Raw genomic sequence first — 27712 nt, 5'->3', positions numbered from 1 at the left:
TCTAATCAAAATAAAGAAATGCCTTCCGGAAAGAACGTCACACCTTTGAAAGAATTGCAAAGTAGCTATTGGCTAAGCAGTTTTGAGTAGCCAATGGGAGACAGGAGGAGGCGGAATTGGTGGGGTGCGCGGTTTATTGTGAAGAGAAAATGGACAACAGATACAGTCGGGTGAAGAATTGTTTTTAATTCTTTAAAGATGACCTGTGTTGTCATCTGTGAGGACTGACACTGAATATATTAAACGGAGACACACAGGGAGATAACCAAGTAGGCCTTTAGCTGTTGGAGATCGGAGTGCCTGGACATCGGGTTGCCTGAGCGAGATGAGCTTCTCTCGGGAGATAAAGCGTGAGTTAGGCGGCGGGTTTGAATTGGGACTCGCAGGGTTTATGTAATCGATCTGTCCTTTGAAGACAATGCAATCCAAGTATGTGATAAGGCAGAGTTTTTCTTGGAGATTATATAAGCTGCCAAAGGGCTGGGAAAGATACTAATGATTGTACCTTCGGTTAATGCTGCCCGTGCCTTTGAATCTGATTCTTCTTCTCGTTCACGTCTAGCCTGGTAACGCGCATGTTCTCCTTAGCTTTCCTGTAATCCGTTGCCTTTTCTACTTTCACCTTCAAACTCTTCTGATTGTACGTCTTTGATCCCTGTTGCTGCACATCTTGTGACTCTCCACTGATCTGTTGGCTTTTAGTAGGCTTGTATAGAAATTGTTAGCATTTCAAATGTAATACAGACATCCTGACACTAAACCTGTACATTTTTTTTATCCTCAGAGCTGCAGAAAGCAAAGACTAAAGCACAGAGCACTAACAATCTGAGAGAAGAGGCCAACCTGTGCAACCAGCTAGGAGAGTTGCTAGCTAAGAATGGTGAGTGTTTACACTAATATAGTGCTTATTGAGTAGGAAACCCACTAGTTCCCCATTGAAGTGTAGCCCCCCACCTACTGTATACCGCCATTGTCAAAATGTATGGTCAGTGAGTGGATCGGTGAAGTGACTGCGACAGTAAAAGTAATGTCACTCTCTTCTTAGGAGATTTCCAGGCTGCCATTGAGGAGCACCGGCAGGAGCTGGTGCTGTCAGAGGTTCTACATGATGTGATTGGCTGTGCTGTTGCTAACAGAAAGATTGGAGAGTGCTTTGCAGAGCTGGGCAACATAGAGGCAGCACTGAAGGTAAGATATGGCCTAGTTGGGGAAAACTGAAAATACAGAGGCTGGTGTACTAAGCATACAGCCTGGAGAATATTCTCACAGTCCAATAGGCTATTCAGCCCCGTTGACACTGTCCATAGGTTTTTAGATCCAGGAATTAAAAGATCCAGGTGTATAACACCCTACGATATGGCCTGAATTTATTTCTCTTGTTAGTAAAGTAGTGTTGCGGTGCATTATCTTAATGCAATTCTGCAGTTCTTCAAGCAAAATCAAATCTTGATGAATTTAATTGATGTGAAATTAATCTGAAATTGATGCACTTTTATTTAGTTAATTTGGATTTTTAAAAGAACCTAAATCGTAATGAGGAACATAGACTCATTTGGTGGTGCTTAAGGTAAGATGCAAAGTAGGACCACGAATGAGCATCTCAGTCTCTTGTAATAACTCCCAACTTCCACTTTCACTCTTCGTCACTGGTCTGAATCTCACTTGCTCTCATTCCCCATTATTCATATCCCTATCCCTCTCCCTCAGCACCAGAGGCGCCACTTGTCTCTGGCTTGCTCAGTCAACGATGCAGCAGAGGAGCAGAGGGCCCTGGCCACCATAGGGCGGACCTTCCTGTACCGCTATGAGTCTGACCAATCACAGGACAGCTTACTGCAGGCGGAGGAAGCCTTTAAGAAGAGCTTGGCGATCGTGGATGAGCGGCTGGAGGGTGAGTGGTACTTCTCTGTGTAGTAGTGCACTGAGAGTGTTAGGCAAGTTATGTCACCCCCTCGACAGTGTGGAATTCTGCTGTGACAGAGGACCCGGCCTTTTGGCATCGTAGAGTTATCACTGTCTAGGGGGTTGCAGTGTGTGTACTTGGAGATTGCAAGTGAACAGATTCAAATCCTGATAGGAGCAGAAAGAGCTTCAATCCTCATGGTTGGACATACAGTCCATCCTAATCGAGAGACCACGTGCGGAAAGGTAACATCAACACCACTCACCCTGAGCACGGGCATCCCACAAGGCTGCTGTCCGAGTCCAAGGTTGTACTCCCTATTTACTCACGACTACACAGCAAGACACAATGACAATTGCATCATTAAGTTTGCAGATGACACCACTATAATGTCAATGATAATTATAATTATAATAATAATTGCTTACATAGCGCTTTTTCTGGACACTCCACTCAAAGCACTTTACAGGTAATGGGGACTCCCCTCCACCACCACCAATGTGCAGCATCCACCTGGATGATGCGACGGCAGCCATAGTGCGCCAGAACGCTCACCACACATCAGCTATCAGTGGGGAGGAGAGCAGAGTAATGAAGCCAATTCACAGAGGGGGATTGTTAGAAGGCCATGATTGATAACAGCCGATGGGGAAATTTGGCCAGGATGCCGGGGTTACACCCCTACTCTTTTCGAGAAACACCCTGGGATTTTTAATGACCACAGAGAGTCAGGACCTCGGTTTTACGTCTCATCCGAAGGACGGCGCCTGTTTACAGTATAGTATCCCCGTCACTACACTGGGGCATTAGGACCCACATGAGCCGCAGGGTGAGCGCCCCCTGCTGGCCCCACTAACGCCTCTTCCAGCAGCAACCTTAGTTTTTCCCAGGAGGTCTCCCGTCCAGGTACTGACCAGGCTCACACCTGCTTAGCTTCAGTGGGTTGCCAGTTGTGAGTTGCAGGGTGATATGGCTGCTATAATGATGATCGATGATGATGACGACGAGTCCACTTACAGGGATGAAGTCGTACAGCTGCTGTGGTGGTGTTATAGCAATAACCTGGACTTGAATGTGAGTAAAACAAAAGAACTAATAGTGGACTTTCGGAGACACAGGCCACACACTCACAGCCCACTCAGTATTGATGGAACGGAAGTGGAAACAGTCACCAGCTTTAGGTTTTTGGGAATTCACAGTTCTAATGACCTAACCTGGACTGTGAACCCGGACTTTATTTTGAAGAAGGCTCAGCAGCACCTCTATTTCCTGAGGTGCCTCAAGCGATGGGGGATGCCAGTACCTGTGTTGGTGAACTTCTACTGCTGCACCATCGAGAGCATCCTCACCAACGGGATCACCGTGTGGTACGGCAACACCTCTCGTCGAGAGAGAAAGGCACTGCAGAGAGTGGTGAATGTGGCCCAGAAGATTATAGGCTGTGGTCTCACAGAGATTAAACAGCTCTATGAGGACCACTGCCGTGGTAGAATTCTGGCCATCACAGAGGACAGTGACCACCCTGGGCATGAGTTCTTCACCCCACTGCACTCAGGCAAGAGATATAAGAGCATACGGACACTTACCACCATATTCCTCAATAGCTTCTACTCACAAGCAGTGCGATTGGTGAACATATTTTGCCATGCCCTCGGACCACACCTATACTGTCTACCTCATTATAATTTTATTAATTGCACATCTGCAGTCATTATTTACATGTCTGCATTGTTTACATTCGAGCTTGTACATTGACTACTGTTTGTTTGTATATTTTCTTAATGCACTGTCTGCACTTTGTGTTTTACACTTTTTTTTAACAATCGGGAGACTTTCTGTCAGTAAGAATTCCATTGTACCAGTACAGTACATGTACTGGTTACATATGGCAATAAAGTGCAAGTTCACTGATATAGAGCTTTTGGCAAAAAGTAGATTAGGTTTGGCAGATCTCTAAGCTTATTTTGGATCACCTCCAACATCTTGTCTGATTATGGGGAACTGAGTTTTGTCTCATCACATTTTCAGAACTAATGAGAAACAAAACTGTACGTCGGTTTACGAACTTATCTGAGTGGTAGACATCCAAATAAAGGCTTTTGCTAGAGAAAAGTTTGCCGAGTGTGTGAAGTGCAAAATGCGGATGTAGACTAATGTGCTTGACATGTCCTGTGCTGTCCCAGGTGCGGTGCCTCCTCGAGAGCTCAGTGAGATGCGAGCTCGGCTGTACCTGAACTTAGGCTTCGTCTACGATGGCCTGAGGGACCCCCAGCGCTGTAATGACTTTATCCGCCGGAGCGTCTTCATCGCAGAGTGAGCCTCTTGCCGTCTCAAACCCCACTGTGAAGTGTCCCTTTGTCCTCCCCTCAGGGTTCTTGTGTTAAACTAATCTGTATCGGGCCACGTTCTTCTGAATGAATTACAAAACACGAACCAGAGGACACAATTTGAAACTATGTGGAAGTGCATTTGCAACCGAGAACAGTAGGCACTTCTTTACCCAAAGGTTTGTGGGAGTATGGAGCAAGCTGCTGTGACCCAGCCAAGCTTTAGTAGCCGATACTGTAGATTCCATCATGAAACAGCTGGATGCAATCCTTGGATCAGTGAGCTACCAAACTGTGTCTAGAAGGGCTAATCTCTTTTTTTTAAACTTTCCTCGTGTCTGCTTTTATGTCCTGCTCTCCGAGTATCTCCTTGCCTGCTTTCTGCAGTTCAGCCATGGCCAGAGCACAACTTTTGTATCCTGGGGGTGTATGTCTCAGGCCATCTGACCTTTGAGTCACATGTTGGCCATTTAGTGCACAACACAGCAGTCACACTTATATGTTATTTTTTAAACAAAAAAAAAAGAATACTGTAACTCTTAAACAACTCTAACTTTAAAGTGATCGTGCACTTCTTCGTTTCATTTTTGAAACCCACATCAATAATAAAACAACATGATTTATCTATTTAAGGGTGAACATTAGTAAGGAGGGGCTTGTGCCTTGTAAAACACACCTGCTCACGTTGTGCTAGAATGCATACTAGCACATACTCTAGAGTGCATAAGATGTGTTTAGCATTACCGGTGTTGAGTTACTCTTAGGGATGGAGCAGACCAGCAAAATACATTTCGGCAAGAAGGGAGCATGTGGCACAAATAAAAACACTTGTGCAATTTTATAAGCGATCAGACAAAATGTTCATAAGCTACAGAAGACAATACTTTGCTGTCCTTCTTATGCCAGTATAAATGGCCAAGCTCCTGTGTACACTTTTCGTTTTCTCAAGCGTGGTCTAGAGCAGGCTCACATCTTGTAATCTCTCTGATTCTCCTACAGTATCTGGGATTCTGCCATTGTCTCTTTTCCACTCACTCGGTTTTTTGCTTTGCAGGAAGAATCAGCTACTGGAGGATCTGTACCGTGCCAACTTCAACCTGGGCAGCATCCATTTCCGCAATGGGCAGCATTCCCGTGCTGTGCGTTGCCTGGAGCAGGCCAAGGAGTGTGCTCGCAAGCTGAAGGACAAATACTGTGAGGGCGAGTGTTATCACAGCATAGGACAGGTAACCCTGCTTTTCTGTGTTATAACGTGCTCTGCACACTGTGGCACTGTGTTGTTAGACAAGTTAAACTGTACTGCTGCAAAGTGGACTAGTGTCACTGTGAAACTCTGTGTCTGTGTGTCTGTACAGGTGCTGCTGTCGCTGGGAGACTTTGTTGCTGCTCGACGATCCCTGAAAAAGGCCTTCAAACTGGGCTCCCAGCAGGCAGCTGAGAAGGAGACTGTGAAAAAGAATCTCAAACATGGTGAGGAAAGGGCTTTTCACACTTTCAAGTAGGGAGGTTGTAGGGGAGAAACTGAGTCCATTGCATCAGGAGGGCATAGGTTAATATAATGGCACAAAGACGTACTGTGATAATTGAGTTGTAATAGCAGTGATTACGTGGTAGGCAACTGCTCAGCTGCAGTATGTTCTGTCTGATTTAAACCACTGTAAATGTTTGGTTTACAGCAGGTGCTGTATAGTAGTGGAACTGATGTTTGTCTGAGCTAGGGCAGATTCATAAGAGCATAAAAAATGTTACAAACAGAAGGGGGGTGTTATTTAAGTTTTTCATCCAGCAATTTCTTGAAGTCTTGCAGGGATTTGTACTTCATTGTGGGTAGCTATGTCCTCTGGAAGTGTCCGTAGCACTCTAACTGTACCTGTTGTAGGACAGTCATTAGTGCTAGTATTATTACAGTTTTTCTTTTCCCTTCCCTTGGCAAATCGTGGACTAGGTTTCTTAATCTTCAGGGCTACTCATTTCTGTTTTTTCTTATATCAAGCATCTGTAAATTCTCGGGAGAATAAAATAAACATGAAACTGTTGAAAACCAGTGCAAAAAATGAGTTTTAGTCATTTTTCTGAGCAAAAATCAATGTTATCATGTCAGCCTATCGATATTAAAGACCGCAGTCTTTCTCAGTGTTGTTACCCAGAAACTACCGGGTCTCTGAGTCCTGACTTGAGCGGTGCAGGTGTGTGCAGTGCTGTGCTCTGTGTCTCTCCAGCGATCCGTGGCTGCGCGCTGGAGGAGGGCCTGTCGGAGGTGTCGGAGGGTCGGCCGCAGGAGGCTGTGGGGCTGGCCGAGCAGCTGGGAGACCTGTGCTGTAAAGTGGGCTGCTACAGCAAGGCCCTGGAGGCCTACAGCACACAGGTGAGCTTAGACTGGGCCAAGACATGTTAAACTGAGCGGCCTGTGCAAAATCTTTCCGGTGCCTTGTCACAGAATGTGTTGTAGAATTCTATTTGTATCGCAAATGTGCATGTTATGAGAAAACATAAAGAATACAATTAGTGTTTAATATGGCCAGGTTCCTGTAAGTGGTGTTTTATATACCATTACATGGAACTTTCATTCATAAACTGCAGTTGCATTTTTTTGCAACATGAATATTCATAGTCACTGTGTTTCTATATGCATATCTTGCCTTTATTATTGTATTATAAAATTAAAATAGAACAAAATGTCAAATCGGCTGCCAGAAAATACAGTAACTCTTGTTCAATGATATGTTTGTGGCAAATGATTAAATCTCCTCTTCCAGGGCATCTTTTGGGTTTATAATGAATGCATTATAAATGTTCTGCATGGTGAAATACATGCTCCCTGACTAGCACAGGTTGCTTCTGTACGTGGTGTTGCTGGACCAGTAGGTGTCCCTTTTTGCTCTGGACCCGAATTTTCCAATCCTGTACGGTGACAGGGTGGCATGGTGGTGCAGTGGTCAGAGTGCAGGGCCCCAGGTTCAATTCCCAGGATCTCCGTGCAGATGAATGTTCTCCCCAATATCATGTGTGTTTCCTCAAGAGTGTGTTGATTTCCCTACCACAGTTCGAAGATCTACTGGTAGGTTAATTGGCTTCTGTAAAATTGGCCCTTGTGTCTTCCCCATGATTGACCAGTGTCCCGTTCAGGATGTACCCTGCTCTGCGCCCGTTGTTTGCCAGGGTAGGCTCTTGCTCCCCCACAGCCCTGTATTGGGTAAAGTGATTTGATAATGGATGGATGGTGACGTGAGAAACTGTGCCGCAGGAGGTGCCGTCCTTCATATGAGACATTAAACTGAGGTCGTTAGAGATCCCGTGCCACCATTTCTCAAAGGAGGGATATTAACCTCTTTTTAAAGTCCTCTATATTTCCTGCATGATTTGGCCTGTATACAAACTTACCCTTACTTACCCTTAATTCAGTCAAAGTTCACTTCTCCACCGGATCTGTTGTGTTGAGGAGCTGTTGGTACGGAATGACTGCTGCGTGTCATCGCGATGGGTGCTGTACCTCAGTGATGAAGAGGGTGCCCTTCTATATGTAATGTGATTTTTGGAACCTTTTGGATGAAAATTACTGCATAAATGCAAAGAATGATCTTACTACAATTAGTGCAGCAATACAGTCTAGGACAGAGGTTATGTGTTCCTGGTCTTGGAGGGGTGATGTGTCCGCACTGGCCCTCCAGGAGCAGGTTTGGACACTCCTGGATTGCTCTTGGTGTTCAATGCACAAGAATAACCCCACTTCCCAGGACTGAAGGTTCTTTCTGGCTTAATAAATTACTGGGCATGTGGCCACCCTAGCACACTCAGCATCCGGGAGTGTCAAATTCGAGTTTGCAGTTAAATGGGTAATGTGGGTACCACATATCGGTTTCAACGCAGTATACAAACAGTGTGTTTCTGTCTGGCAGCTGTCCAGCGCAATCTCTCTGGGGAAGCCTGCTAGGGAGTTGGCTGTGATCCACGTGTCTCTGGCTGCAACTTACACTGACCTCCGGAAGCACGACAAGGCAATACAGCATTACAGACAGGAGCTGGCACTCAGAGAGGGCAACCCCCGGGAGGTAGGGCCGTTGACTAAGTGCGTGCCCGCCCGTGCTGCAGGTTTATTTCAGGGGGTTTCTGACACCCCGGCGTGTGTTTTGCAGGAATGCGAGACCTGGTTGAACATCGCTGCGTCTCTGGAGGAGAGCACCCACGGGCTGGAGGAGCTGGAGCCCTGCTATAGCGCCGCCCTGCAGTGTGCGCAGAGAGCCGAGCAGCCCCGACTACAGGTCTCTCTTCTTCGCCTTCTGTCATTTTACCCCTGCAGCGAGGTGAGGGCACAGAAATGCACGTGCAAAGAAACCTTTTCGCTGCCACTCACGGGCACCCCTCCTGTCCCTCTTGGCAGTATCGAGTGCTGAAGCAGCTGCTGTGTGCCCAGCAGCGGGCGGGCTCCTCCCGCGCAGACGGCACAGCCTCTCGGCTGCAGGAGCTGCGTGGCGCAGGGGAGTGGAGTGATGGCGAGAGCGAGGAAGAGCTGGAGGGGGAGGAGAACAGTGAACCCCTGGAGGAAAGCGACCTGGAGCTGTCTGACTCAGGTGAGTGTTTGTGCAGCGTGCGGGCATATTACAGTATAATTAGCACAGAAGGAAAATGCGCGTGTAGCCTAAAAAGTGAAGGATTCCCTATCCTTAAGGGGAGAGACTTTTTTAGTCCATGTTTTATAGCTAATTCGTAAAATGCTTGTTTTATCGGCATGTATGTTCAACTACTTTTTATAAAAAATAATCTATAAAAACATCTATAAATAAATTTCAATAAGGCCCTCTTAGAGCAAGTACTTCCACACTTGCTTAGACTGGAAAGAACATTTAGGTATCATCATTTTGAGAAATCAAAACATTAAAGGAAAACAACTGTCATTTTATATAAAGGGAAATGCCTTATTTTAATACAAACTCAGACTTATTTTTTTCCCTAAAAGCACTGGGACACTGAAGCAGGTGGGAAGTAACAAGACTGAGATTTTAACAAGAGCTAAAAGAACAGGAAAGAATAGCAGGCCAATGTCAGTAGCCTGGATCTCTCAGACCAGAATGAAACTGAAATCTGAATTTCCAAACAGAAACTGTTAAAGTGGGGCAGCACAGTGGTGCAGTGGTTCGCATTGCTGCTTTGCAGTGTGGGGGTCCTGGGTACAATTAAGGTTTCTGGGTAAATTGGCCCTCGTGTGAGCGTCCGAGTGTGTGCCCTGCTATGGATTGGCTTCCTGTCCAGGGTGTATCCAGCCTTGTGCCCATTACTTGCCAGGATAGGCTCAGGCTCCCCTGCAAACCCTGAAAATGGATGATCTTAAAGTTGGTAAGCAGGAGAATTTTCAATCTCTTGTGTTGAGGGAAGATCATGTTTGTTCCTCCAGCCTGTTGAAGAATAGTGCCAAGTCAGTGTGCATGTTCACAGATCTTTCTCTTTCACTGTTCTGCAGATGACGAGGATCTTGAGGGATATGACAAGATGGTCACTGGCAGGAGAAAGACTAGTCGGGTCAGTACTGGCTGGCACTGGGGTGGGTTGGTCTGGAGCACAGAATTAGGCTTGAGGTTTGATTTTATGGCATCTGGTTTTGTGGCAGAGATGCATGTTCCAGAGCCTCCTTGTTTCTTAAGGACGTCTCTTTGAGACATACAAATGGCTGCCAAACAGATTATCACTGTCAGTCACATCAGTGTCCAAGTAACACACGACAAATAAGAAATGAGTGTCTGGCTGATCCAGCCGAGGACATTTGCACAAATCCTGCCAGCACAATGGCAGTCTGGACTGAAATGTTTTCAGATTGATGTATTTGTGTGACTTCTGAGGTGTGTGTCGTAGTGGATGTCCATCCATATTACTATCTGTGGCCATTTTTACAGTGGGGCTGGGTGTTTGTTATGTGGTATCTCAGTAAGAATGTGGAAACATCTTTTATGCCAGAGGGAACTATAAAGTATGACTTTGTGATCAGCTGGGATACATCATTGTTTGCTGTGAAGAGCGGGTTACAGGTACCATGATGTAAGGCTATGCAAGTGCGGGTTGCTGGAATGAGCTGATGTACACTTCTGCCTGCAGTGGAACCGCCGCAATGAGAAGGGTGAAACCCCACTGCACCGGGCCTGTATTGATGGCAACCTGAAGCAGGTCCAGTATCTGGTGGAGCAGGTAAGGTCACGCCAGAACAGAAGAGGACACAACCACTGTACCAGAGACTGGCTGGGTCAGTACCACAGAGATGCACCGCACAGCCAAAGGCAGACTAACTAACTCACTAAGACTAACTCGGGCAGAACTTGAAATTGGAAACAATCACTGGGAACCAATAGAACACGGGCCGAGACTGAAAACTGACCAAGAGGCCACGATCCAGGGAGACTACGACTGAATATGGACCAAGACAACATAGAGGGAGACTAGGACTAATGCACGTAGAGAGCCACTGTGTCTGTTAGCATGTGTGGATTGGTCATGCTGTGTGTTTCAGGGTCACCCTGTGAACCCCAGGGATTATTGTGGGTGGACTCCCCTTCATGAGGCCTGTAACCATGGACATCTAGGTGAGCCTGTCTCCATCTGTTGACCTGTCATTTTATCATCTGTTTCTTTCATCACCCACTGTGGGCTATATTCATCTCAAAGCACTTTACCTCACTAAGCTCGTGCCAGATCCTCGTCTCCCCGCATCTTCAGTCTCATTTTTAGGAAGAACAATAACAGATATAAACTTTGCATGATCAGCAGTGTTCATGCATGTTTCCTCTATGTGATGATGATGATTGGGGTGGGCTTCTCTCTTTTGCTTTCTCTCAGAGATTGTGCGCCTCCTTCTGGAGAGGGGTGCCAATGTGAATGACCCCGGTGGTCCGATGTGCGAGGGCATCACTCCACTGCACGATGCGCTTGGCTGTGGGCACTTTCTCGTGGCCAGGCTGCTGGTGGAGAAGGGGGCATCTGTGAATGCCAGGAACGCTAAGGTAGTGAAAACTTATATTGTTTTTAACTAGAACAAGCACTTCAACCCATCAGAGCTTGCCGTTTTCCTGGAAAGTAAGAAGGCACAGGTGGTTACAAGCAGGAGGAGGCCTGCATGCTCTCTTGATCATTTTCAGAAATATTAGATCCAGTTAAGAATTTGTTACACTTTGCCCAATGTCAAATGAATTTTCAGTGATTTACGCACGGTAGTTCCTTCCAGACTGGTCAGGAAGCTGAATGACCTGGGCATCAGCACCTCTCTGCGCAGGTGGATTATGGATTTCCTGACTGGCAGACCACAGATTGTAAGGGTAGATGGAAAACTTTCTTCCAGGCTGACCATCAATACAGGTGCCCCCCAGGGCTGTGTGCTTAGCCCCCTGCTGTTCTCCTTGTCTCCCCACAATTGTGTGGCCAGACAACTCCAATTCCATCTTCAACTGCACTGATGACACTACCATCATTGGCCGAATCACTGATGAGACAGCCTAAAGGGATGAAGTCAGGAACCTGGTGGAGTGGTGCCTTGACAATAACCTCTCCCTCAGTGTCAGTAAACCAAAGAGCTGGTCATTGATTTTAGCAAGCGGGGGGGGGGGGGGACCACACCCCTATTCACATCAATGGGGTGGCTGTTGAGCGTTTTAGCAGTTTCAAGTTCCTGGATACCTTCATCGCTAGCAATTTAACGTGGTCCCAGCATGAAACTGGAGTTACAAAGAAGGCACAACAGCCCTTTTACTTCCTCAAACAATTGAAAAAATTTGGTCTGCCTTCAACTGTCCTTACCACATTTTACAGGTGCGCTATTGAGAGTGTGCTCACGGGTGTAATTACAGTGGTTTGGCAGCAGCTCATTGTCTGACCGGAAGGCATTACAAGGGGCGGTCAGGTCAGCCCAGTCCATCATTGGAGTACTGCTCCCCTCTTTTGTGGAAATTTTTACAACTCGCTGCCTCAGGAAGGCTGGAAGTATCATTAAGGACACCAGTCATCCTGGTTCCTCACTTTTCTCCCCCCTTCCCTCTGGTAAGCGTTATAGGAGCATAAAGGCACGGATGTCTAGACTCGGAGACAGCTTCTTCCCTCAAGCTGTCAGATTACTGAACTCTACACCTACCACTGGCTCACACTGATGTTTTTTTTTTCTGTAAGATGTATGTTATTTAACTTGTTGATGGTGCTGTTGCTGTTCTGTGTTTTTGGTGTTTCCAAGAGGTCTTTGTATAGGAGCATACATGCAAATAAGCATTTCATTGCACTTGTGCATATGACAATAAACTCAATTCTCTCTTATTTGGAAAAAGAAAAAATATATACTGTATTTTTTGTCCTCCAAGAAGCTAGATTTTCGCTGGCAAAAAAACAAACAAGATTGTGTGTTTTTCATTTTCCAATAAAAAAAAAAATTCTTGGCATTTTGCTCGCAGTCTGGTTCTGCTCGATGAACCTAGTTTACACTTCAGTGACGTTCTGTCCTTCACCATTTGTGCTTAATGCAGGCATACCTCTGAGAGCACAAGTTCTTAAGCAAGCTTTTTTAAGAAGAAATCAGAAACCTAAAAAAGAAAACCAAGAAGCTGGTTGAGATGTCTTGGAGAAAAATTCCCCAGGGTTATCATTGCCACCACCTAATGAGAGTGAGGGGAGGGAATTTAATGTCATTGAGCTGATTATTTTCAATAATGTTTGCTTCAATGCTTTGCTTTTGCCTGATGTAAGTGTTATTGACCCATAATACCACGAAAGAGCAAAATCTGCAAAACAGGCAGAATTGTAAAGGCAAAGAATTGATATATACATTATGTAGATTATAAGGAGTGTGGAGGCCAGTGAGTGTCTCATCAGTGCTGGTTGCAGTTATTCTTTTCTTTCAGCTTTATAATGGTTATCATGTGTAGAGTATCAATATTAGAGGCTTTACAGATAACCCAGAATCAGTATCAGGCCTCCTTATATATCAGTCATAGGTAAAAAATGATGCTATAGAGAACTCATCTATAGGACCACATTCTGACGACCTGTTAGAGGACCTTGTCTTATAGTGCTCTTTTCATTTACCTGATGAGCAGCCAGAGTACTCAGACAAGAAACTATTTCTTAGTTTTCTCTTCCAAACAAAGCTTTCTTTGACTTGCTTGAGCTCATTTCCTGAAAAGGTAAAAGGGATGAAATTTTTTTTTTGGGAGGTCTGGTTTCTGAATGTGAATGGCGGGGCACCTTCATTTGTGTTGAGTGAACCCATCAGTCTAATTCAGGGCTCTCTACTTGTGCCCCCTGCAGGGTGAGACCCCCCAGGACGGCCTGCGGCACTGGCTAAAGATGTACAGCAAACACCTGGACCAGGAGACACGGCAGGACTGTGTCGACATGGAGAGATTGTTGAAGAGCGCATCTGCTAGGGGAGGTGTGAATGAGTGATATTGGGGCGGAGGCATATTATTTAATTGAAATAGTTTATTTTAGTTTCCAAGCCTTTTTTTCCACCCCCCTACCCTTCTTGTTTTCTCCTTCCAGTGTTGGTCCCCAAAGCCGCAGTGCTGCAGGACTCTGAGCTGTTTGACGCCGAGAACTCGGAGCCGCTGGTCTCCTCCGGGGGGCGCTGCTCTCAGACTGCTCAGCCCACAAGGGACAGCGGGCGCAGCCCTGGCAGAGCAGGTGACTTCAGTGACCTGGGAGCAGGCCACCACAGGGGCAGCCGGCGATATTCCAGCAGCAGTGTGTGGCCGAGAGGCGGAGAGGATGAGTGGGAAAGTGACACTGTACCGTCTCAGGTAGGTAGCCTTTGTCTGAGCCACACTGTCATTGCATCTTTAAGAAACTCCTCTTTCAACAAATACTGGTGCCTCCTCTAGAGTGTTATTTCGCAAAAATAAGTACATTTCAAATTAGGGCTGGGCGATATGGCCAAAAACATTATCACGTTAAAAGTTTTCATATCAGTCGATATCGAGAATCACGATAAATGTCAAATCATTATTTCTTTCAAGTTTAAAGGCAGATTTTTTATCCTGAGTGAAAGGTGAAGAAACCAGACAGTTAATTGGTAAATTAAACAACTATCTATTTTAAGAACACAACAAACACTTGCCAAACAGCAGAAACATTAAACAAATCTGAGGTAGAGAGTATTCAAGTCTTTTTTTATGTCAAAATATGCATGAGTAAAATTTACAAAATAAATATCTTAATAGAAAAATTAAATACTGCAGTGTGATAAAACACACATAGAACATGGCTCAGACAGACTGCAAAGTTTAAAGTGCTCTTTTATGTCTGATCATAAAAAGCCAAAATATCTCCAAATTACCGGTTGAATGACCTTTTCTGTCGACGACGTTATCGTCCTTCGAGCTGGTCGTTGGCAGCACTACATTTGCTTCAGTGTCGCTCATTTCTCCACTCTAACTATAATCCTGTCAGTCACCACCGTGTGGGTAAACAACACCACGCTAGCTGCCCGGTCTGCCACACACACTTGCGCAGTGTTTTGTGCGCATGCGCAAAGCATAAACATATATTGAACATTTATCGAACTTTTGTTAAAATTATATCGGGGAAAATTATATCGCTATCGAATTATTGCCCAGCCCTATTTCAAATACACTTATGAGATTTCCCTCCTCCTGTATTTATTACTGAGCTTTTTTACTGAGCCATGCAGCAGCATCATGGCAAGAGATGTAAACAGACTCAATAAATTCATCAAGAAGGCTGGCTCTGCTTTGGGACATCTGTGCATCTATGGACAGCATGTTGCACTGTTGTACTTTTTGGACACTGGATTAATATACTGTGGTACTTTCAATCTGTATATACCTATGCACATTTTGCACATATTTTATTGTTTTACATTTGACTATTAGCGTATTTTGCACACACCTAACTCTATATATTTTATTTTGTATTGCTGTACTTATTTTAATTTTTTGTCTATTCTGGTGTCTGTTTTTGCTTGTCTTGGGCTGGGCTGCTGTAACACCTCAATTTTCCTTCGTGATCAATAAAGTCTTATCTATCTAAAATGTGTTTTGCTGTGCAGCAACAAGCACCATGCAAGCTGGTTGAGAGAACCGGCTTCTGCAGCACATTGAACCTTCTGTCATCCTGTCGATCCTCTCATCTAGCGTGTCTCGCCGCAGAGCAGCCCCTCACGCAGCGAGATCGACTCGGACTCCTCCGTGAGCCCCCTCCGCCCTGTCTGCCCCCGCCTCCGCCTCCCAGCCTCCCCCGTGCCCACTGAAGAGGTCCTGCTGGCAACAGGGAGGGAGGCAGAAGCTCCGGCTTTCAGTGGGAGGGAAGAGTACCAGAGAGCCATGAGGGGCCTGGGCAGTGCCAAGTCCCGTCTTTTAAGTCAGGGCCTATCAGAACAGGAACTTAGTACCAGTGCAGCGGTGTCAGTCAATGGCAGGTCTGCGCTTGTGCGGGAAGAGGAGTACGTGGATGATGATTGGCTGGAAGATGATATTGGTGCGGCTCAACCCAGGAAGAGGAGACGAGTTGGTTCTGAACAAGAAATGAGAAGGGAAACTCCAAGTGCCCGCTCAGAGACGAGGGGGCAGAACAACTCTTCTGCAGCACCAGAAGTTGTTCCCAAAGGTAGGTATATGTAGAGACTGTAGTGCACTGTTATAGGAAGGTCACTTTATTTGTAAAAGGCTATAATCTTTGTTTAGTTTATTGAACATGCACAGTGCACAGCTCTTAAGTTGCACCAGAGTTAGTTAAACAAAGTCATATGCATTTGACTATTTTACTCTACTGTTTTCCCTGTATATGCTTAGACAAATGGTAAATGTAATGAATTAGCAGCTACAATACTTCATGTTGGATGCCCATGTATAGTGTACCTTGTGTCCTGATACAAACTAAGCTATACTAATAATGAAATTGTTATAAAGCAAATATACACTTTAAGAGCCTTTGATTATATTGTTGGTGCTCATAGCATATTGCCAGCAGCCATATCACCCTGCAGCTCACGGCTGGCAGCCCACTGAAGCTAAGCAGGTGTAAGCCTGGTCAGTACCTGGATGAGAGACCTCCTGGGAAAAACTAAGGTTGCTGCTGGAAGAGGTGTTAGTGGGGCCAGCAGGAGGCCTCACCCTGCCATCTGTGTGGGTCCTAATGCCCCACTATAGTGACAGGGACACTATACTGTAAACAGGTGCCGTCCTTCGGATGAGACGTAAAACCGAGGTCCTGACTCTCTGTGGTCATTAAAAAATCCCAGGGCGTTTCTCGAAAAGAGTAGGGGTGTTACCCCGGCATCCTGGCCAAATTTCCCATTGGACCTTACCAATCATGGCCTCCTAATAATCCCCATCTATGAATTGGCTTCATTACTCTGCTGTCCTCCCCACTGATAGCTGATGTGTGGTGAGCGTTCTGGTGCACTATGGCTGCCGTCGCATCATCCAGGTGGATGCTGCACATTGGTGGTGGTGGAGGGGGGTCCCCATTACCTGTAAAGCACTTTGAGTGGAGTGTCCAGAAAAGCACTATATATGTGTAAGCAATTATTATTATTATTATTATTATTATTATTATTATTATTATTATTATTATTATTATTACCCTCCTGTCATTAAAGTACCTGAGTAATATTTATATTTACTTTGACTTGATAATACTAAATGGCCTTAAATGTTTGTATTTTTAAAATAACAGGTGTAAATACTCTTCACACAGTTCATATTGTGATAGTAAAATCGATCCCTTTTATATCTGTTGTAAAAAATAATCAGTAAAACAAAGGACATCTAGAAATTATGGGTTTGTTCAACATGAAGAAACAAACTTTATGACCAGTTCATAGCAGTGAGGAGGCTGTTGAAAAATAAGGGGAGACTTTGAGAGGAATATGCACCATATAAAATATCTCATCTCTTTCTGCAGTTCCCAGCGGGGCCAGCAGGGGTCTCTCTCTGAGGCGTGGCGGCTCTCGCGTGCGGCAGGTGAAGATGACTCAGCTGTCGGGTATGGTGGTGCTGGGCAGGCGGGACACCAGCCGACCCCAGAGCCCCGTGCACGAACCTCCCACTTGGCCCAGCCAGCCCAGTCTGACCACACAGTCCCCCAACACGCAGGTGAGTGTGTTGACAAGGGAACAGACATAAGAACAGTGTAACTGTAAACGTATCCTGTTGGTCATCTTCCAGAGATACCTCAGACAACTGAGACGGGCACACACAGGGAAGTCTCAGGGTGGAGAAGCGCCCTGTCAGTGTTACTGGTGTTGAAAAGACCTGCCATTTCCCCTTTGACAAATTGGGGCTTTTTAACAAAAAATGTTGTTGGCCCAGCTGTCGCTCTGTATGTCTCAGGTGTTTGAATGCCTCTCACTCTTTCTTTCTCAGTCTGGAAGTCTTCTACAGCCTGTAGCTGCTCCTCTTCCTTTACCAATCAGAGTGAGGGTCAGAGTTCAGGATAATGTCTTCCTCATACCTATTCCTCACAGGTCAGTGCCTCCACTGTCTTGCCACCATACCTTTGGTGACAACATTGTATGGCTGTGCCCATGATTTCATAATTCACCCGGGGGTTAAATATTTGATCTTGGTCACAAGTCAAACTTTACATCTGTCCATTTTCTGTTAGGTTTAAATTATACCTAACAAGTCTTTAAAAGTGAGTTTTGTCTTTTCTCTTTAGCCACACAGAATTAGGTGATATGATATTCAAATTTTAATTGAACTGGTCATTTTCTTCATGCCTCATGCCTCACCTTTAAATTTGTTAAAGAAGACGTTGGATGATTTATTTATTTTTCCTTCACTAGGAGGTTCATTTCTACTATGGATATCTTTTCCTAATTCTTTGTGCACTGCTTGTGTCACATTTCAAGGTTGTTTGAGTCATTTAAATTATAATCTTTTTTTCATTTAGTGTCACTTGTTCAGACATTAATTTATTTGTTCACAGGAACATAGGAAAGCTTACAAAGAAGAGGAGGCCATCTAGCTTATATAGTGCTTAGCAGTTACCTGAACCATCATGAAAGAAGCTAGGGTATCTCCTTTAACAACATGGCTGGATAGTTGGTTCCGTATTGCTGCAACCCAAGTAGTTTCCTTTGGTTCTGGCTTGTTGGTTGCAAAGCAGGCCGCGAGTGTGTGAGTTGCTGTGTTTTAGTTTGTGTGCGGTGCCTGTGTGTTTCAGCGAGGCGGAGTCCTGCACAGTGTCCTGGCTGTGTGAGCAGGCGGCCCAGCGGTATTATCAGGCCTGTGGCCTGCAGCCTCGGCTCTCTCTGCAGAAGGAGGGAGCCCTACTTGCCGCCCAGGACCTGTTGCTGACTGTACTGCACAGCAACGAAGAGGTGAGAAGGGATCAGAGGAGAGAGGGACGGGGAGTGCCAATATGGGGATTGTTTATGTGCATGAAAGGCTTTTAAAGTAGGTGGAGAGAAAGATCGTGATATTGTGAGAGAAGGTGAATCTGTTATGTCCCTAAATGGGGATGTAGCATGCAGAGATTCAGAGTTGCAAAACTGTAATGGCAAAACTGTGCTGTTTCAGAGAGGCACGTGGTTCTGATCTCTTCATAATATGAATGATCTTCAGCTGTAATGTCAGTTAAGATTTAGTTAAGTAATGTAGCTAGTTGGCGTAAAGGTGCATGCGTGGAGAGCTTTCAGTAAGTGTCTCCATCTCTTTTCCTCATGTCAGGTGCTGGCAGAGGTGACCTCCTGGGACCTGCCTCCCCTTCTGGAGCGCTACAGGAAAGCCTGCCAGAGTCTGGCTGTAGGTGAGTGGCGTGATAGGGGCAGGTTTCATTATCTACTGGCGGTGTACCCAGAAAAACCAGAGAGTACACCCGAAGATCAGAAACATGAAATGAAATGCGTTTGGGGCTGTGTCTACACATTCTAAATTAATGGATTTTAATTGGTATGAATTGTGGGTGGAAGGAGGATATTAGGTCCAACTGTGCGCAGGAGAAAGGTGGCATTAAACCAAAAGCTGAAATTGAATGTTATTCTGAGAGATGGTTAAATTTAAGGAATAGCAATGTCCTTAACAGACACAATGGACTGTAAAGAGAGAGAAGATAAAAAGAAGCCTACTTTGTTGTCTCCCATATTGTTGTGTTTCTGTTTCTCATTTCCTAAACACATTTGTAATCATCTCGTAGCAAAAGTGATGAATGTTTGTAGCATGATTCTTCAAAAACATTGATTAAAAAGCCTATAAAGAATACAATTATAAAAAGTTACAAAAAAATTAAAAACTGAAACTTTCCTAGCTTCAAAATATTCTGCTCTTTGCTCTGCAGTATTTCCCCTTATATATTATGTATGTGCATATTACTATTACATTGAAAATAACTGAAAATAAAACTTTGACTCTAGACTATTCAATCCCAAATCAGTCCATCAGTTGGAAGAAATCCAGACTTGCCTCATAACTGAATGCATCTACTGTACATGTATGTTTTTTGATTACAGGTCCATCCCGGTGCTATTAGTAAAATAGATGCAGTGTTTAGTTTGTAACACAGGGAATATCGGTAACAAGGAAAATCTGTCTCTCGCCTCAAAGAAGGCGTGTGCAGTTGCTCAGGTGAAGTCATGGACAGGGTCAGACATAAGTGTTGAGTGATATGGATGATTACATGCTCATCATGTGCAGGGACACAGTACATACTTGCTGAATGTGTCTGTCCCTCATTCTATGTGTTACAATGTGCATCTCTTTGCAGATGAGAACAAGCGGGTGTGTCGGCTCTGTGAAGTCCAGGATGGCAGCCCCACTCTCTCAGTGTCCGGGCTCAGTCTTTCTCCTCTCGCTCTGACTCCCTTGTTGCGCTGCTTGAAACTGCAGTCGTGCCTCAAGGAGCTCCGTCTCTCGGGCAACCGCCTCCATGATGACCTCATGGCTGAGCTTGTTGCCACGGCAACCACCTTGCCCAATCTTCACATTTTAGACCTTTCTGCCAATCACATTACAGGGGAGGGGCTTAAGAAGGCCTCTGCTACACTGGATGGGCGGAGCCAACCTGCATTCCCGGTACTTAAGAGTTGCTTTTAGCGCCTAGATCACACATTCACTGCTTAATTTTTTGTCGCTGTTTTGAATTAATGACGTTTTCTTAGCTTCTTGCATTTTGTTTAGCTGATGGTGAACATAACTAACGTCAGTTTTTATCATGGTTCATCTTTCCATCAGTCAAAGGATGAGTTCTGTTAGTTTGGAGCATACTGCAGGTGATAGTGCAGGTGCTGAACATAAGAAAATCACAACAGCATTGACAGTCAAGCACAACTCATTCACTTCTCAAAGATATAAACAAATGGATAAGAGAAGTTTGTTAAAATGTTGCTTCAAATTATTTTACATTAAAATTATTTGTATGTCACAATAAGAGAGGTTAGAGAGAAAATGGTTTAAAAATGATTAGTGTGCAGTAATATACACGTAATCCCATTCTGTTCCACTGATTCTTATGGGAAAAGTTTCTCCCATCATATTGAAAGGGCAGTGATCGTACTCTTATGGTCCCTTATCCTAAATAAACAATATTTACATTGTTCTTAGGAAGAAATATCTCCATGACGGTCATTTCGCTGTAAGTCTTGACTTTCTGTTCCCCAACCCCAATGGATCAGGAACCGTCCTGTACTTCCATTCACTTCCACTGAAAGTCTCCAGTTTGACCTGATGTTTTTTCACTTCTTAATCTTTAATTGCTTCTTTCTGTGGATAGAGTTTGACCATATCTTGTCCCCACAGTGTCTGGAGGAGCTGGACCTCAGTGTCAACCCTCTAGGAGATGGGGTCTCTCAAGCCTTGTCTTGTCTGCTGTCAGCCTGCCCCCTGCTGGCCACTCTCAAACTGCAAGGCTGTGGGCTGAGTACCCGCTTTCTGCAGCAACACCGCCTCCTGCTGGCCAGCTCTCTGTCAGGTAAATTATGACAATGACATTCATAAAACACTGGCATTTCAATTCTTTGAAAACATCCCAGTGAAAATATATAAGGTATTAATTATTTGAAGTTGTTCTTATAGAGCTTTCCATCAAAGGGTAAGGTTTCCATACTAGTTTTTTCCAATTATTTGATCTAATAATTTGTAAGATTATTAGGGCAGCAGGAAACAAAAAGAATTAATGTAGCAAGCCATGTATTCCAGTAAGAGTTTGTTTAAGGAATACATAGTTGCATTTAACCAAAAACTGCAAGTCTCGAGGAACACTACTGGGCAACCCTGCTTAACAGGCAGTGTAAACATTAATCATTTATATCACTTAGAAAGATGGTGCCCTCATGCTACCCAGGACTGGGACACGAAATTCCTAGATTTAGCACTTCGTGGCATTGTAGTTACAGATTTTAATAATGAGTTGCCTGGCCTTGCTTTTTTCTTGCTTTCTTCTTTCTTCTTTCTTAGTGTGTATGTGTTAGTGTGTCATTCTGTCTTTGGACTGTCCATATCCTGTGGGTCATTGGTGTCCAACCCAGGATTTTCAGATGATCTAAATATAGATAAAGCTCAGGGCACTTTAGTCTCTTTGAGAGGAAAAAAGTGGAAATCATCTACAGTGAGTCTCGCCCTCTGACATTTGCGTTTGCTGTGATGCAACTGAGCCATCGTGACTTATTGAAAGACACACATGCTCTCCCCGTAGGCACTGGACATCTGAAGTCTGTGTGTCTCTCCCACAATTCCCTGGGCTCCATAGGAATGGAGCTGGTTCTGAAGACACTACCTCTTCATTCGCTCACACACCTTGACCTGTCTGCAATCCGCAGAGGGCCTGCAGACTCTCCCAGTACAGAGCAACTGGCAGCCCACTTGTCTCAGGTACACATGGGCCTGTGTCACACCAGGGCAAATTTGTAACACAATGACCTTGTATTTGTAATCTTATTTCATTTATGCAGTTACAGTAATGTTACTGTTGAAAATTAGAATGGATTTGTTGTTTATTATTATATCAAGATTCCCCTTCCTTTCTTGCCATATGAATTTATAAAAGCCCTCCGGTGATTAAATCCTGCAGGGGGCGGCAGAATGCAGCAGAAGAGACGAGAGAGACAGCTGCTTGACTGTGGACATGAGACTCATCGTTTAATATATTTTGCAGGAAGGCTGCTCTTTGATACACCTCAGCTTGGCTGGGAATGGACTCAAGGACTCTGACCTCGCTGCCCTGGCCAGGTGTGTTTTCCACATTACTTAGACTGGGACCCACCCCTCACGTTATGCATTATTAATAATTAATAATAATTGCTTACACTTATATATCGCTTTTCTGGAGACTCCACTCAAACTGCTTTACAGGTAATGGGGACTCCCTTCTACCACCACCAATGTGCAGCATCCACCTGGATGATGCGACGGCAGCCATAGTGCGCCAGAACGCTCACCACACATCAGCTATTAGTGGGGAGGAGAACAGAGTAATGAAGCCAATTCATAGATGAGGATTATTAGGAGCCCATGATTAGTAAGGGCCAATGAAAAATCTGGGATTTTTAATGACCACAGAGAGTCAGGATCTCTGTTTTACGTCTCATCCGAAGGATGGCGCCTGTTTACAGTATAGTGTCCCCGTCACTATACTGGGGCATTAGGACCCACATGGACCGCAGGGTGAGTGCCCCCTGCTGGCCCCACTAACACCTCTTCCAGCAGCAACCTTAGTTTTTCCCAGGAGGTCTCCCATCCAGGTACTGACCAGGCTCACACCTGCTTAGCTTCAGTGGGCTGCCAGTTGTGAGTTGCATATCTTTCTTAGCTTCAGTGGGTTGCCAGTTATAATAATAATAATAATAGTAATAATAATTGCTTACACTTATATAGCGCTTTTCTGGACACTCCACTCAAAGCGCTTTACAGGTAATGGAGACTCCCCTCCACCACCACCAATGTGCAACATCCACCTGGATGATGTGAGTAGTGTGCACATCATCCACACATCAGTTATCAGTGGGGAGGAGAGCAGAGTAATGAAGCCAATTCATAGATGGGGATTATTAGGAGGCCATGATTAATAAGGGCCAATGGGAAATTTGGCCAGGACACCGGGGTTACACCCCTACTCTTTTCGAGAAACGCCCTGGGATTTTTAATGACCACAGAGAGTCAGGACCTCGGTTTTAAGTCTCATCCGACCTCAGCAATCTCAGCAACCTTAGTTTTTCCCAGGAGGTCTCCCATCCAGGTACTGACCAGGCTCACACCTGCTTAGCTTCAGTGGGTTGCCGGTTGTGAGTTGCAGGGTGATATGGCTGCTGGCCAGTTGTGAGTTATCGCATATCTTTCTTTATCCTGATGTCTGATCTTCAACCTGTCTGTGTCTGATAGTATCCCAGTTTCTTTTTCTGTGCAAGCAGGACTTTTGACTGTCCGTCTATAAAAACATCTCGCTGTGTGTCTTTCTGTCCGTATGTGTGCTGGTCTGCCTCTTTGGTAATTACTGATGGGAAAGCCTTCATAACCAAGTGAAGAAGGTAGTGTTTTGAATCAAAGGTTAAACTGAAATTTACTGCTGCCAGGTGATTTATTTATAAGGCCTGTCTTGTCATGTGTTTAGTTCCACACAGACTTTTAAGTTTTCAAAAATACTACATTGGACACAAGTCATTACATCAATACAAGTACTTTCCACGCGTGCATGACATTATGTGTGCAGGAAGCTGCACTAAGAAGACTTACAGACGAGTTTTGAGATTGACAGTATGGCATTACGGCGATGCTTAGGAGAACACAGTCATGATATAATACCCTTGTTTTAGTGGCATTGGCAGAGTGATACTGTATTAAAGAGTTTTTTTCATGTGAGAAAATGTAACAGATATTCAGAATACTGTTCTGTAATGTTGATACAAAACATTTTTAAGCAGTAAAGTGCTCCCCACTGTTCAATGATGACTATTAAGATCTTTCTATTTCAGTTGGGATTTCCAGTTTTACATGAAACCAGATCAAGGTGGAAGGGAATTGTAAAAAGAATGTCACTTAGCTCTGAATTATAAAAAGGTGGAAGGATATTTTTTATATCACATCCTAACTGCAATTTAAAGTGCAAACCTCCATGAACTAACAACATCCTTGTCAGTGGATGCTATTTGAAAGATCTGTCTTTGATCACTGCAAATGTCTCATTGTCTGCCTGCTTCTCTCCAGGTGCCTTACTGTGTGTCCCACCCTGGTGTCTCTGGACCTCTCAGGAAATCCTGGAGTTACGGCAGCCGGACTGGAGACGCTACTGTCTGCCCTCCGCGAATCCCAGCGCCCTTTGCGCTTCCTCAACTTGGCAGGTACTGCTCATCCAAACCGACGTGATTCTTTTTTCTGTTTAGTGCTCTCTTACTGCCACTGTGGCATTCTTCCGGTTTCTGTTCTGTGTCCTTTGGTTTTAGTTCATCTCTCTTTGTGTCCTCCCGGCAACTATATAGTTTTTTTCTCATAGTTTTTCGCTTTTTTTATTTGGCAGACCAGGGTCTTGGTCTAATTCTGTTTGATAGTTTGGATCTTTGTGGCAGCTCTTCAGCAGTGCCGGGCTTGCTGTTTCTGTTTTTCTCCTGAGTCCTCTTTCAAACTCGTTTGCTTTATCAACAGGACCTGATGTTATCTTGTAATGGAACATTAATGCTCAAACACAGGCATTTCACAAGCAGAGAGCATTTGATCATAAGCACAGCTACAATTCATTGTGTCTCTAGAACTGTATAGGGATTATTACACCCTTTAACCAATATTATTGTCCCTTTTCTTTGTCTGTTACAGCTTCTGTTCTCTTTTTTTCCTAGAAACGGCTGCAGTTTGTTTTTCACATGGACCCACAACAGGAATCTTGCTTTTTTAACTCCCATTCAGCTCTCCGTTTTACAGTGTAGAGGGTGATTCCTCACATTGAGTACAGTGCCAAGGGTCACAGTGACATAAGTTGTCTGTGTTAGTAGCTACTTTGTGGTCTCTTATTTTCTTATTTCTTCACACTTTAGAAGTTGCAGGATTAAATTACGTAAATGTCAAAGTGTTAAGAACTCTAAAGCTGTAGCAAAAGCCATCGTGCAAAGAAGTCCAAGACTGCATTTTTCAGGCTATTGTCAAGATTAGGGTTTTGTTACTAACGTGCAATTGATTTACAGTAGATACTGCTTATAAACATGGTTATTACATGGTTTATTCAATACTTTGTATAGCATTTAGTTTATAAAATGTTTATAGACAGCATTTGCAACCCCTCGCCTATAAAAAGTCATTTTTCTCATAGAGAGAGTGTAGAGGAGCTCTGGTCTCTTAAGCATAGCTGCAGTCTTTGCAGAAGGAGGGTGCTGTGTTGGACTGTAGAGTTTCCAGAGGTGCCCTGCTCAGATAGCTTTCCTTTCAAGTGCAACCAGAAGTTGCTATACATTACTTTATCATTATCTATTTGATCAGCAGAATGCCTCTCGCTTGACTGCTGCTGTTGTTGGGGGGAATTCCTGTGTATACCTCTCAGAAGCATAGGAGATATCTGTAGGTGGTCTCCATGAATACTCTGCAATTAGACTTCAACAGAGTAGGACTGACTAAGTTCTGCCAATATTATGAAGATGATTTATAGCCTCCACATGCCTCAGTGACAATGTGAATGCCTGTTTCTAATTAATTGAAGTAGATTTAATTTTTTACACTGTTTTGGAATAGTTTCAATTGTTTTATGCAGATTGATGCCTGATTTCTAGTCTGCACTAGGTCTCCAAAAGTCCTTCCTGTATAGGTTGACTAAGCTGAATACAAAATAGGGTTGTAGAAATAGTATTGTAAAGAAGGCTGAGATCATGTAGTGTGAGGCTCACCCTCTCCCCTGTGAATTTACACTTATCTGGAAGATGCCTCCATGCCCCTAGTTTTAACGGTAATAAATTTAGGAAATCTTTCATCTCCTTTGCAATCTCATTCTCAAACAATGTAAAATAACCCTCTTACCTCATGAAACACTGTTATCCTAAACTCTGTGTTAGGTGATGTTTAGTTTTGCTATACTGTAGTCCTAGGCTCAGTGGTAAAACAAAAATTCCCAGAGGATAATAAAACGTGAGCTGTAAAAGAAAAGTTGCCTGTACCTAGCAGGCACTATGCTGGCCTCTTGGCTCGTGCTTGGTCTCTCTCTTAGTACTGACCTTGTGCCCTGTGTCTCTTGGTACCGGCTCTCTGTGTGTTTTCGTCTCCCAACTCTTACTCTGCGCCTTTCTCACTCTCCCAGGCTGTCTTGTGTCCGGCCCATGGGATAGCACAAGCATCAACAACTTGTCTGCTTGTGTCTGGGAGCTGCGTCTGTGCTCCCAGCGCCTCAACAAGCTGGACCGGGAGGAACTGCTGCGCAGATGGAGCGAAGGGGCCGAACGTAGCCTGGTGTCCCGGCTCAGCAAGTGTTTCATCAGAGCTGCCGCACCCCTGGGAGACCCAATGACACTGCCTGGGCCTTGACCACACCCAAGAAAAAGATTTTCAGTTTTACCAGCTGACTTTCTTTTTGATAGCTGTATACTGCTGGGGCAGCATGTGTTTAATCTTCATCTGTCTAGACAAATTGCACAGACAAAAGCACTTTGTCACAGCCTCGGTGTCAATGTGCCTCCCTGAAGCCACAGCCATCAAACTGTTCTCAGGCCGTTTCTGTATGCACATCTCACCTATGGGTCTGTGTTGGTGTGGAGCCATTTTATGGATGAAAAATCATTTGCTTGTAAAAAATTCTGTATTAAAATAACATTTGCCTTTTGTCATTTTGTGAATTTCCAACAACTTCTCAACAGGTCCTTTTCTTTAAAGCAAATATACTTCATGCTTGTTTTGCAGGGGAAATATTTGGCCATAAATTTTAAAGTGCAGAACAGTGATGCGATTTCTGCTAATAATTCTGATGCAGTGTTTCCACGTGTAGTTGCCGGAAGGCTGGCTACGCATTCTGGATGGAAGGGCAAAACTATTTTAGAAGCTTAAGGAGAAGATCAAGTCATCCTCTATAAGCATCAAAGATAGGCATTGGCTGTGTGCGTCATTGTTTTCACAACGTGGTTTATTACAAAACCACAGAAACCACTGTAGCGTTTCAGTCTGAAATGGTTTTGGCTTTAAATAAAAATGGCTGTGCTGTTCTCATCACACCAGTAGATCTTGAAGGTGGTCGGAGAGGTCAGAGTAGAAGATTGCAGACAGCATGCATGCTCTAAAGTGGTAAACCGACCTACAAAGAGCTCACTATTAGATGTGCCAGAAAACTGAAAATAGCCTGTGGTTGCAGAACATTTTGTAGGCCATTGTTTTTGTATTAATCATGTACTGAATATGAAGTCTTTCATCACACAGCTGGCAGAGGCAGGCTTAAATTTGTCCAATAGAAAGAGCGGGTAGATCGTCTGATATGATTAGTATTCTTTCTACGTGATGTGGTGGAAAACCAGAAGCCAACATGATCATATAACAGGATTGAGCTCAGTTTTGAAAGTTTCTGGCTATCATTCTTCATTACCTTGCCATGCAGTTTATTCATGCATTCGTAC

At 44.4% G+C, this 27712-nt stretch overlaps 1 protein-coding gene across 2 annotated transcripts; it reads left to right on the top strand.

Annotated features, from left to right (window-relative positions):
• The first annotated feature begins 110 nt into the window (after window positions 1-110).
• Window positions 111-26930, top strand: tonsl (tonsoku-like, DNA repair protein). Of its 2 annotated transcripts, XM_088601366.1 has the most exons (28): window positions 111-350; window positions 785-880; window positions 1046-1188; window positions 1708-1891; window positions 4087-4216; window positions 5285-5456; window positions 5586-5700; window positions 6450-6595; window positions 8127-8279; window positions 8364-8489; window positions 8609-8798; window positions 9686-9744; window positions 10315-10404; window positions 10724-10796; window positions 11050-11213; window positions 13498-13621; window positions 13732-13988; window positions 15342-15813; window positions 17113-17303; window positions 17574-17674; window positions 18376-18532; window positions 18882-18960; window positions 19915-20222; window positions 20946-21117; window positions 21841-22016; window positions 22300-22373; window positions 24345-24478; window positions 26413-26930. In XM_088601366.1, the coding sequence occupies exons 1-28, from the start codon at window positions 326-328 to the stop codon at window positions 26634-26636; spliced, it is 4335 nt and encodes a 1444-aa protein (XP_088457492.1). In that variant the 5' UTR covers window positions 111-325; the 3' UTR covers window positions 26637-26930. The 2 variants fall into 2 exon arrangements, 1 of the variants encoding a protein (XP_088457492.1); XR_015925706.1 differs by lacking the exon at window positions 26413-26930 and having other exon boundaries at window positions 22304-22373.
• The last annotated feature ends 782 nt before the right edge of the window (window positions 26931-27712 follow it).

This window comes from Lepisosteus platostomus, chromosome 12 (genome assembly GCF_059453375.1).
Source record: "Lepisosteus platostomus isolate fLepPlt1 chromosome 12, fLepPlt1.hap1, whole genome shotgun sequence".
Classification (NCBI taxonomy): domain Eukaryota; kingdom Metazoa; phylum Chordata; class Actinopteri; order Semionotiformes; family Lepisosteidae; genus Lepisosteus; species Lepisosteus platostomus.
This window is presented reverse-complemented; position numbering and strand designations above follow the sequence as displayed.